Source organism: Emydura macquarii, unplaced genomic scaffold (genome assembly GCF_026122565.2).
Source record: "Emydura macquarii macquarii isolate MOO-44397 ecotype Brisbane River unplaced genomic scaffold, CSIRO-AGI_Emac_v2 contig_1451, whole genome shotgun sequence".
Taxonomy (NCBI): domain Eukaryota; kingdom Metazoa; phylum Chordata; order Testudines; family Chelidae; genus Emydura; species Emydura macquarii.
In genome coordinates, this window is record NW_027131588.1 from 8,477,874 (window position 1) to 8,490,912 (window position 13,039).

The 13,039-nt window shown below is 38.0% G+C and overlaps 1 protein-coding gene across 2 annotated transcripts in view; it reads left to right on the forward strand.

The window, feature by feature from the left end:
• The window catches only part of FOCAD (focadhesin), a 197,284-nt gene that overhangs the window by 33,479 nt on the left and 150,766 nt on the right, over positions 1–13,039 (forward strand). For both annotated transcript variants that reach the window (XM_067553150.1, XM_067553151.1), the window contains exons 6-7: positions 8,375–8,476; positions 12,538–12,742. In XM_067553150.1, coding sequence (XP_067409251.1) covers positions 8,375–8,476; positions 12,538–12,742 — 307 coding nt within the window. The remainder of the gene's footprint in view (positions 1–8,374; positions 8,477–12,537; positions 12,743–13,039) is intronic.

The following is a 13,039-nucleotide window of genomic DNA, read 5'->3' on the forward strand; positions in this document are numbered from 1 at the left end:
TTGATCTCCATTATAGTATCTAAGTACTTAGAGTCTTATACCTTACCCTTCCCTCTGGCATTGGAGTTATGAGTTCCTTCACCCTTTTCAGTATGGTTTTTAACATGAGTATATAGACTTCATTAGTCTCTTTGGTCGATGATGTCCTCCTGGTGATGTATAAAGACCAAAGCAAAGATTTTTTTAAAAGAAAGATGCCTAAAGTTCATAGTTCGTATTTAAGATGCCTAAGTACATGTTCTGACTTTAAAGTCAATGGGAGCTTTGGGATGCTCAGCATTGTTGTTCAACAGTTCATCAATTGGGATTGGCTTTGGCACTTGAGTTGGTATCAGGCATTCCCAGTGGAGGGCCTTCAGTTCTGTGCCAGAGCCTGGTTTTGATGGCTTTCAGGTCATACTGGAAAACGTTATTTAACTCAGGCCTGAATGGATGAGGAATTTTCTGAATGGGGAATTTTCTTTTCTTTTAGTGGTAGCTGAGGATTTTTTTGGGCAGCATTGTTGACCTTGTGAGTTTAGATGGATTCTGCAATTAATTTTCATTTACGGTGCCACATTCACAAATAAAGATTTAATGGGGCGCATTAGATATATGTGAAAGATATATTTCACATGTAGATGCTTTGAAATAGCTTTGAACAAAATTTGAGTGTCATGTTTTGTTATAAAAATGAACAATTTGTATTTCTGTATTGGTAATCTGTGTGATAAAGAGATATAGAGGTGTGAAGGGTTGTATTTAAGAGTAATTTTATTATCCTTGGGATTGAGAGAACCCCTGTGGTGATCACACATTTTGAATGTATCTCAAACTCTAGATATTGTGCATCTCATATTGCAGCCAGATGGTTCACCGGCCTGAGTTTGTATATCCTATCTGGGATGGATATACACAGTTTAGTTTTCTGACCATTAAATAATGTTGAGACACAAACAAAATAATTTCATTTTAATTGGGGATTTATTCTTTTTGATTTATATTTCATCAGATCTCTGCTAAAAGTTTGAGACTGGGAAAAATGTAGTAATAGTAAGTGTGTTCATAAAGAATATTTTAAAATTCAGTGGAACAGAATTTCCGCCTCAAAGTCAACAAAATAGAGGAAAGAAATTGTCTATAAAATTTTGAGATTTATGTCACTCTTGCAAGTTTTTTTAAAAAGCCTGTGGTGGAAACAACAAAAGAGCTTATTAATAGTCGTATGTGTAGGTATTTTCTGATATGCTACATTTTTCTCCTCATTAACCTTCTTAATTTCATTTCAGTGAATGATTTGACTATTCTGTATTTTCTGTAACTATTCACCATGTATGTTTTTATTGTGTTAAAATGTCAGAAAGCTGTTCCCCACCATTCCCAAATGTCTTTTTTGGCTTACAATCAGCAGTCTGAAATAAAAATTCAGAGCAGGTAGAAAAATGCTTTTAAAATGCATATTTGATGTGGTAAAGTGCCGTGCCGTGTTTCTGAAAGAGCCAGGGTCACAGCTGCATACATGAAAATGCATGGTGAATGCAGACATTGTTTCCCTGAACAGAAAAAGCAATCTGTCTGTCACTGGATTTATGATGTAAATCAAATTGTAGCTCTCCTATGTTCAGAAATGTAACAAAAAGGTTGAGGTGACCTAAAGGTTACAAGTAACTTTTGATTTCATTGTTGCCTACCATAAGACTAATCTTTGATTTGTCTTGAGATGGATGTATTTACACTTGGATAGTTGGTTCTGGTTGCATGTCTTGCTTTAGCTTACGTTCTTGCCAGTAGAATCAAGAAAGAACATAGCTTTTTCATTTTTTCAGTTAAAATGCAGATGTTACAGCATTATGCTAGCAAAGCTGAACTTAAGGTTGAAAAGAGATTTTTACCCACAACCCTTCCTTTCTACTATTTATAACTTTTCCAAATTTAATTCTTTGGAGCTAATCTTTTTATGTTTCATTTTAAAATCACGCGTATTAAAAACAGAATAAAATATTATGGTCAATTTGGTGAAATTTGGTCCAGATGTCTGACCTTTCAGAGCACAGAGAATCAAAATCCTTCTAAGTTTAAAATGTTTGCTGTCCTCTGACTTGAAACGAGCTTAATTTTAGAACCTGATGCCTGACATACTGTTAGTCCTCGAGGGCCCCATTGACTTCCGTGTAGAAACAAGACCTGGTAGAAGTAGGATCAGGAGCTTAATGAAGACTAATTATTTTACCTAATTAGAAGATGTATTTAAAATATAATTGATTATGCAGCTGCCTTAGGCCAGAATGTAAACAGCCCTACCTTTTTCAGTGGCGTCACATCATATGTAAATCATATACCTAATCTGCCAGCTAGAGTACCATCTCATATTCCTGGGTCTGTGATTCTGCCTGATTCCAGTGCCAACATGGGGAATTAATTCGTTACTCGCCTCTCACACTTACCCTTTGGAAATTTGCATTTCAGCACTACACTTTGCCTTCCCAGTCCATGTAAGGAAGTCATAGAGACCAAAGAGTTTCACTAAAAAGGGGCGCAGGAAGAAAGGAGTTAGACAGGATGGGTGTATTGTGGGTATGCATGGGGAGTGTGTGTGTGTATATGGGTGACAGTCATAGGTGAGGAAGTGGGAGGATGGAGTTACACCATTTACTTTTCTTAGGTCCTTAAAAATTTGGGGCTAAGCCTGTGCCAGACATGCAGTTTGTCATTTTTCATTGCATCCATATTAGTAGGAATTCTCTGAACTTTCTTCAAATATCCCATCACATCAGTCATCTTGACATTCGAACAGCTTTCGTTTTTGATAGTGAAGAAACTTGTCTTCCCCACTGTTCTATATATTCATGACAATTGCTTTCAATAGCATGGTGGAAAACCTGTTTTGTTCCTGTTCAGTTGACTTAAGATTTACATGAATGGTAGGAGATTTTTTTCACTCTGGTATCTGTATGCATGACAATTCATGTCCTGGAAGATGCTTGTTTTACAGTCGGGGAAGTAGAAAGATCCTGATATCTTCAAATAGTGCTAATCATACTTATATAAAACCTATGTAGAGAGATGGAAATTGCACTCATGGTGAACACTGATTACCACCCTTGACTAGCCACAGTGATCTTACTTAATAGTAATACTTTGCATTTACCTAATGCCTGCCATCCAAGGAACAAAACATACTTATTCATTACAAACATTAATTAATTAAGCACCCTGCTAGATGGGTATTACTTCAGTTTTACAGATGAAGAAACTGAGGCACATAGAGACTCAGTGATTTGGCCATGCCATAGACTTTCTCTGCATCGTTGATTTTCTGACCCAGGCCTCCTGGCTTTTAGTCTCTCAAGATTTCTTATCTGCTTGTTAACTTTCATCTGTCCTCATGTTTACAAAATTACAAAACAAACAGTAAATCAAACCAAAATAAATAGTGGACGTGTAAGTACATTCTTAGATGAATTACGGAGGCCCAGGTAGAAGCTTTACTTCAGAGTTGTATTGGTGGTTGCAGTTAAAGCAGGACGAAAATCCCTGTTTTAGTTATTGAATTTTTCCTCCAAATTTAACACAATAACTGTTGTAGTTTGCCGGCTACGAGTCCTAGTTTGCCTAACACACTGTAGCAATGGAACTTTTAATGTTTTGGATTGCTATCCTGTACACAGTCCAATTCTAGGATTACTGTACTGTTGAGCAAGATGAGAATCTTGGGATGAGATGTTGGAATTGTGACAGTTTTTTTTACTATCAACTTCCTTCTTCCAAGGAGACTTGTCAATGTTGATTATTCCTTGAGCCCATTGTATATTTTTACAGCTGACCTCAGGACAATAGAACAAAGGAGACCGGCAGGCAAGATGTAATGGGTCTGTGCTCTCTGTATGGCATGTTTTCCAATACTTTACTCATTCTTGTGGCTCTTGTCTGACCACAATCCAATTTTCCAACATCCTTCTTGAATTGTGGACAGCTGAATGCAATAGTCCAGTAGTGATCATACCAGTGTCACATACTATATATTTCAGAGTTAAGTGGTATTTAGATAAAGTTTCTGTACATAGTGGTAAAGTGCCAGTAAGTTACTATCTGCAATCCTAAATTGTTCCAGAGAAACCCATCATATCTGTCTAAAGAGCAAAATTGTTTTCATGTCCAAACACAACAGAGGGTATTGCAGCCTCTTAACACCTTTTTAAATGTTCTGTCAGGCTCAGCTGCCTGGTTCTATCTATCTGCAGAAGCAAACAAGCACTAACTTTTTGGGGGCATCCTCTAAAGGATGTTACGCAAAATGCAAATCACTTATGATGATAACATTTTTAATCTGACATTTATACAGCTGCATCTGAAACAAAAAAGAGTGCTCACGAGTCAAATCAGGATCTATTTTCTTGGCAAGAAACAATGCACTGGAACTTGCTTTCACTTTAGATACCACAGAATATGTAGTAAGAGTAGGATATTGCAGATCTTAAAAGCCCTGCAGCTATGCAGTATCAACTGAACTCCAAGCCTACAGAGTTCAGTGGGTCATGTTCCACTATAGCCTCGTACTAGAGTAGACACAATAATATTTGCAATTTTCTTGGATGTTTACTTTCCTCTGACAAGCGCCTAAAGAAAACGAGGAGCATTAGGTATGAAAGATCACTATGCAGTCAGCTTGTATAACCCATCAGCCATTTCATTTGGGTAATAGTGACATTTATTACTCTTTACGTAAACTGAAATACTGTCAGCTAACCCATATTCCAATAAGGGCAGAGAGAAGTATCATAATATGGTGCACCTCTTTTTATTTTAAGAAAATGTATCTTTTAGTTTAATTTCCCAAAATATGTTACTGAGCACGGCATTTTTCAGTTCAGGGTCATATTTACAGCAGATGGATATGGTCTCTCTAGTTCAATGAGCGCCTTAAGGCACCGTCATATTATTTAATCAAACTATGATATATAATAGAGAAAAGAACTAATAGCTTGATTTTTTTCAAGGTGTGGAACTCCTGCAGATCCCATTGACTGCATTTGGAGCTGGGATTACTCAGCACTGCTGAAAATCAGGCCATAAACACGTCTGTGTAATGCTAAATTATGTCTGAATTTGGTTTGTATTTTTAGTGTTTTGCAATGAGAGACCATCCTAGGTTTGGGCTCTCCTAACGATCTTTATTTAAAAAAAGAATACTCTATAAGGTCAACAGACTCCATCAAATACCCTGATGACAACAGAAATATAACTCAATTTCCTAACAGTGTTTCCATCAGAGTCCACCATGCACTGCTAGCCAGCTTTGCCCATCACCAGTCTCCTTATGGGTCAGAGAGGGAAGATGGGCCTGACAGCAGAGTCAGAAGGTTAGAAACTTTGCGCTATTGTGTGCAAAGTAGGTTGGCTAGTGAATTCAAAAGGTATAATGGAACGAACCCCCACTGACTATGATTATGGCAATATCTCCTGGGCAGGGAGGTGGCCTTTTAGATTGATCAGTCCCAGGTCATTTAGGGTTTTATAAGTCAAAACAAACATTCTGAGATCCACCTAGAAACAATTGACAGGCAGTGCAGATGTTGAAAACAGACTTGATGTGCTTGTGAAAAGAAACACAGTTTAACAAACTGAGGGCAGAATTCTGGAGCAGTTGAAAGTTTCCAGATTTAAGATGTAGTCCCGTTAAGACTGCTAAGTGTCATGCATTGGATGTGCACACCCGCATTTCCTGCTTCTCACTTATTCCCGCAGCCATGTTTAAATCTCAGTACTCTTCCTGCAACTGCCCTTTTTAGTCACTGGGGGAAAATGATGACACCCAGGTATCCATAGTAGGGCAGGGAGACTGTCCTGTGCTCTTAATGTACCCCTTGGCACTCTATTGAATCACCAGTCTGTCTTGCCTCCAGTGGGTGAGGAGCAGAATGGGATTTGGATGGGACAGGTGAGAGCAGGGTGGAAGGGACGGGTAGGCAGGGGGAACAGAAACTGGAAAGGGCAGGTTTAGAACAGAAGGGGTGGGTAGTGGTGAGCAAGGGCAGGATGGGGGAGCTGCACCCCACTTTCAACAACTGTCATTGTAACGGGCCCTCCCACCACCAAAATTCCCCAAGTGTGTTTAATTTTTAGGCTCACCCATTCTTTTCCCCTCTCCCCAAACAAGCTCCCATGCCCCCTCCTCCACATTTTCCCCTACTCTCTCCAATAACATTTGCTTATCCAGGCCCCCAGTTACTCTGTGTTCATGCAAGCTGGTTTTGGTTTTGTTTCTGCAGGATGCATGGGGTAGGTAGGCTTAAGTCTCTTGATTCCTCCCCCCATCCACACATCTTTCCACTGCTGAGAAGCACCCTAGGGACGAATCTCTGAGCATTTCTCTCTGGTGAGAAATGTCACACGTGGAGTGGCACAAAACATGCCTGATGTAGATATATTCCAGTATATTGCAGTCATTTATTCTGGAGGTGGCAAATGCATTGATCGGGCTGCATCCGAAAGAAACAGTTGCAACCTTGTAGCTTAGTAGCTACATTAGCAATCCAGAATATTGTAATGGAAGTAGACATGACCTGTTCTAGAATAACATCTTTTCCACTTATGTTCCTCTCTTGGTGTCCCCCTCAACCACTATCTGGCAGTTAGGCTGATATCTATTGTAATAGTTGTTTCCATACTCCTGTTTTCTTGCATGTGGTTCGTGAGAGGGTGCAGAACACTTATTGATCATGGCATGCAAGCCCCTTTTCTTGCAGCTGGACCCACTTCTCCTTTATGGAGATGAAAGCTGATCTCTGATTCCAAGCTGGTTTAGTGATGTGTGCTGGCCTGGGACCATAAAATCCACTTGCTAGGTGCTGGGAGCAGATTAGCATCCACAGAGTGCATGGAATAAAGAAGAGAGCCTGAAAGAGGGGGTAGGGTAGTGATGGTGCATGATGATGGTGCATGATGACCCAGAGGGAACTGAGGTACTGTAAGCTAGTAGTGGAAGGGGGAGAAAGAAGTGGAATAGACCAAGGACAGAACCAGTGCAGGGGTGACTCCATAGAGACAGCTGGTTGAGGAGCTGCTTCTGTTCTAGACTGACTGGAGGCAGAGAATATGTAGCCTGCAGTTGGCGAAGGCCCACCTCCAAAAAAGCAAACACTTCGGCCAACAAGTCTTTTCAAGGAAGCTTAGGTTCTTAAGAGGGCTCTGGGCTTTTTTTATTTCATTTTTGTTTTTGCTGTGAAAGGGCAACTGTAAAATCATTTACTCTCCAACCATCAAAGACCCCTCAAAGAGCTACAGCTGGCCCTGTCATGGGCTGGAGAACAAAGAAAAGTATTAATTCGCTAATTAGTCCTCCAGTCTGGTACTATGTCAAACAGCAAAAGTGGTGGCAGACTTTAAAGGTCAGGTCTGAGAACCCAGAACTTCTGCTTCAGTGGACCAGCCACTGTGGGCAGCCTCTCACGCTGAAGAGAGAGATCTGTGGTTAAAAGACTCCTAAGTGCTGGGTGATGTGCAGATCAGAACGTTTGTCTGGGTCCTACATAAGGTATAGGTTGTGTACTTTATACTTCTTCTTTTTTGGAGCCGGGGGGGTCTTTAAATAATTCTTCTAAAGATTTTTCTCCTCTACTTGTGTTATTTGTAGCTTATTGAGGTACATGTAGCATTTCAGCTTATTTTGTGCTGGTACCATAATTTTGGGTAGGTCTCCCCTTAAGTGGGAGAGGTTTAATACCTCCATACGTGCTGATGAGCTCCTTTTGTTTCACTTGGTAATAAAATACCTTCTAATATCCTAGAGTATTTGTGAAGCTTATTGTTGAGCAGATAATGTCTTCTTTTAAAAGTTTATCAGTTGGTGCACTGCTGGTATCCAAGTCCATTGCTTTAAACAGTCTTTAAGAATCTTTTAATTTATGAAATTGTGCTCTATGGCAATAAAGACCAAGAATTTAAAATATGAAAGCCAAAAGCTAGGATTGTGGAGGGAGACTTTCAAAGACACAAAGGGCAGTTAGGCATCCAACTCCCACTGAAAATCAATGAAAGTTAGGCACCTAATATACCTGTGTGTTTCTGAAAATCTCCTCCTGGGTCTTTATTTAAATAAATTTTCCTGTTTTGGGGGCACCTAATTATGGGCATATTAATTTGACTATAAGCAATTTTTGGAAAAACTGTTTGCCTAAATCCTTATCTAATAAACAGGTCATTTGAATGTTGTTTCCAGGAGATCCCGCAAAACCATATTAGTTTGATGACTAGTGTCTTGATGAAACTAGTGAAGGAAGTTGGTAAAAGCAGGGTTGAATTTTGTACCTCTGCAGCAGTTTTTATTTTGAAGATAGTTATCTCACATAGTTGCCTTCTGCATTACAGATTAAAAAATGATTTCTCTGTGTTTCAGGTATCCTCCTCATCCACTGATCAACGTACTTGAAAACAGACCAGATTGCTGGCCAGTTCTCTTGCAGCAGGTAACCGGATTTTTCCAGCAATGTCCAGAGAGGTAAAAAACAAATACAGTTCAGTTGTTTGTTTATATCTGTCGAATGTGTACTAATTCTTTGAAGTGCTTGCTGAAGTGGCAGGGTAAAGCACATGGTTGTATGTTTTTAAAAAAGAACAACGAAAACCTCAGGATATGTCTACATAGCAAAGGAAAACCTGTGGCTGGCCTGTACCAGTTGACTCGGGCTTGGGCTGCGGGACTGTTTCGTTGCTTTGTAGACTGCTGCACTTGTTCTGGAACATGGGCTCTGGGACCTTGCCAGGTTTTTTTCCTTAATCAAATAATTATTGTAAAAGATATTCAAAATGCTGTGGAAATGGTGTCTGAATTTTTGATAACCATTTTGATGTTTTGGATAATGTTTTTGATTTGAAAATTCACTAATTTTTCATGAAAAATTTAGTTTCTGAAAGGTCATTGTTGGATGAAAAATCTTTGAATTCAAAAATTTCATTCACTTTTCTTATAGACTATGTAATAATGGAAACAAAATATTAAGGATAACTTTGGAAAACTGTCGCAGAAATGGTCTAGCCCAGGCAGAAAATCTACCACAGTGAGGATACACAATGGAAAAACTAATAGTTCACTAAACCAACCAAAAATTTATTTCCCTAAATTAATTGGCTAGTTGGCTTTTGAATAGATACAAGATTTGTATTTAGGAGTATTGGGACTAATTAGTTTACAAAGAAGACACGCAGAGACATCAGTTAAACGAAATAGTTAATGATATAGAGAAGAGAAATCAGAGGTTCCTATTTATCTTTCTCATAACACAAGCACAGGAGGATGTTCAGTTCAGTCACATTTAAATCTAATAGGAATTACTTTTTTTTCTTCTTCACAATATACAATGAATCTGGGGAACTTGCTGCCCAAGACATAGTTATCAACTCCAAGAGTGATGAAAGACTTAGAAAAAGAGTAGCAATTTACAAGGGCAATGAGAACATTCTCTACATTAAATACTTAGGTAAAAATTAGGAATATAAACCCTCAAGCCAACTGCCAACTACTGAGGCATAAAAACACATGGGCAGGTTATTCTGTTATTGTTCAGGGTGGATTTCTGGTACCTTCCTTTGAGGTATCTGAGTATCGTTTCTGTTAGACAGGATACTGGAGTAGATGGACAATTGGTGTGTTCTGGTGTGGCAATTCGTGTATTTCTAGGAGTTTTCTGCATTCTTCTGTGCCGATCTCTTTCTTGCTACCACTCTGTTCTGATGAGAAATATCAGTGCCGAACAGAAGGCAGTTTAAAAGTCAACATTTGCAAAGCATTACTACAGAAGTATAAGAGGTGCCTGCTAATATGTGGCTGGGGGAAACTGTGTTAATCTCAAATGTCACTGTGTGGTAACTGCTGGCAATTGCTGACATTTTAATGGCTACAGCTGTATAACAGCACAGTCTGTCCAATAACATTGGTCCGTGAAGATCTTTTATACATGAACATGACTTCATGGCAGGTAAATTAGGATCTTCTTATTCTGGGGTTGTGCAGCAACCTAGTACCATAGCTTCAAGCTATTTTTCTGTTAAGTTTAAATGGTGGTGATTTTAAAAGGTGGGTTTTAAAGATTGCTTTTTTCATTTAAAAAGATGAACTTCAAAGCCTTTTATTACAAAATTTGTCTTTTTTTAAAAAAAATGGATCCCCTGTCATTTACATACACATGATGACCTAAAAGGACACTGTCAAATAGACATCAATGTTGAAAAATGAGTTTAGAACACTATCAGGTATTATACCAGCTGCTAACCCACTGGCCATTTTTTGTGGTTTTACAAACCATGTTTCCCTATCTTTTAAAAAATGTCTTTTCTCTGTTGCTTTGTGAAAGACTCTCACAAATAGGGGAAACTGACTGTAGTAATACAGTGAAACTAACTACATATACAGTGCTCTATTGCACAAAGTAGACAACTAAAGTAAGAAATATTTTAAGATGAATATTTTTCTCTTATTTTCTCGAATTTAAAGTGATTTGAAGTGTTACTTGTGATAATAGAAGTTTAAGGAATCATCAGAAGTGTGAGTTTTAAGTTGATGATGTCAAATTAAAAAGTCAGATTCATTTTAAAACAAAATATTAGAAAACCAGACCCTCCAAGCACCTTACAATTCATTGTTCACAAAGAATCCTGTAATAAGAGGGTGTGATATAATCTGTTGTTGAATGGGCATCAGAGAAAGTAAGTGTGAATTCTTGACCCCATTGGAAGTGTATGGCAAAACTCCCATTGACTTCAGTGTGACCAGGATTTCACTCTTAAGATATAAGGCCTGTCTGTTTCCTTAAGCGTGATCCTGCAAACACTTACTGAAGTCAATGGGACTACTCACATACATAAAGTTGAGGGTTGAATAAGCGTTTGCAGAATCAAGGGCTTAGTGTTTTCTTTTAGTTGTGTTTTTGATTTTTTTCTGATGGGATGGCCTGATGGTGATGTATGTGTGGTTGGAGGAGATTTATGGTGGTTTGGAAGTTTAGTTGGTATCGATCTATTAAAATGCTAATGTCTGTTTTTATAATTCATGGTGCTGGTCAGAAAACAGTGAGGCATTGTGAAAATTTTACATTAACTTGTTTCTTTTTTTCATGGAAATGTTTTTATTTGAAATTTTCTGAACTACTGTAATAACAACTAGAGCTGGAGCTAGAGATGTATAATAAATAAACTTGTTTCTTGCAGGTAATTATAGGAGATTTTAAAATGTATTTCAGTTTTTGTCCCAATCCCACAATCTTTACGTAGGGAAAATTTTCACTGAAATCACTGAGTAAGGTCTGAATAATGAAGGTGTTCTATCATGTATGTATGCATTTTCCACTATTGAGATCGTAGTAGAGTTTTTTAAAAAGTATGCAGAAGCCACAGGTAGCTTTTCATAAACTCTCAGAATTTGAGTGTCTCTCAGGCAGTTATTCCTGATTAAAAGTCCTTGGAAGTCAGTGGAGAAATTCTTATTAACTTTGGTAGAGTTTAGATTGAATGCAAAATTATTATGGCCCTGATGCTTCCACTGAAGTCAATCACAAAATTTGCAGTGATGTTTGAGGGTGCACAAACACCTTTTTTTATATGTTATTTAGTATATATTTAGGTGTATAGTAGATATTTTGCGTGATGAATGGGAATGTATAGTGACAACTGGTTAATTTTTTTTAACAATAGTTGCATTCCTTGAAAGAACCCACTTGTCCTGCTCTTCCTGCTGCTTTTTATCCACAGGCTTGTATAGCAAAAATCATAGATCTAGAATATATTGATCTAGATGTATTACCGACTTCTTTGAGACATTAATGGGAGAAGATAAGATGTTTCTGCAGGTACTTAATTATTTGACAATGCCCGAGCATTTGTGACCAACATTCTGATTCCCAGTTTTGAGACGATGAGTCATAAATAGATCAATAATTGGATTGGTTTGTTTTAAATGTATAGTTGTGTGTTTATAGTAAAGTTAATCCAATGAAACAGTGCAGTGATACGCTCTTTACCATACAGCCATCCTTGTTGAAACAATACTTGTTTTGAACACTGTTGGTGTGATAGTTTTCAAACGATGACATTTTTTTTTTGTTTGGGTTGTAGTGATGAAAAGCCAGATTTTATAATAGTATGTCTGAACAGCATTATCCAGATACTACATACTTTGGTACAGAAATATCTACCATGACATTTAGCACAGAAAACAGCTTTCTAAATTGTTGAGGAAAAAAATCAAATATAAAATGTCATTGCAATATCTAAGAGTATAAAGTGAGGTGTTATTCATGCAGAAGCACAGAGTAAGTATATTGGCAATGCACTTTAATTGCACGATTACTCTACAAGATCTCATTTTACTGTTCTGTGCCAGTAAATCAAGTTGTTTCTGCTTATTGTGAGATTTAGCAATGACTCTCATGGTGTCTTTTAATAATTTCTGTACATCCTGCACAATGTTGATACCTACAGAGGCTATGAATGTTATATTGCTGGGTTTCACTGATCGCTGACTTTTACTAGTAAATAGTCTCAGCAAACTTATTTTTTAAACTGCAGGGCACAGAGTTCATGTGTCTGTATAATGGCGCCATTTCTAAGATATCTGTATTGTGAACCATCCCAGTTGCGGGAGCATGCTGAACTACGAATGAGCCTGCTTAAAATCTTACTTCAGCCACATGGTTCTGAGAACAAAGAGGCACCATCTATACTAGAACACCGTATTCTTCAGATGCTTTGTGACTTGATTCCACATTTTCAGGTAATAGTTAGTTTAGTGCTTGGCCCTGCCTTCTGCAAATAAACTTTGTCAAAGCGGCTTTGTTATTGTATTAGTCTTTTGTGTGCTCACATGCAATGCTGCATTCCAACTACCACAAACTAGATTTGATCAGCAGCTTGGAAATCCAGAGCTGATAAATTTGGCTTTCTCGGGCAAGCTAATATAATTTTTTTTAACTGATCAAATCTGACCATGCAAGGTCTAACTGGAAACAAGTATTGTGTTGGGATAGTAAGTAATGACACTGATAACCTTGTATGTAGTTTAGCTGGGAAA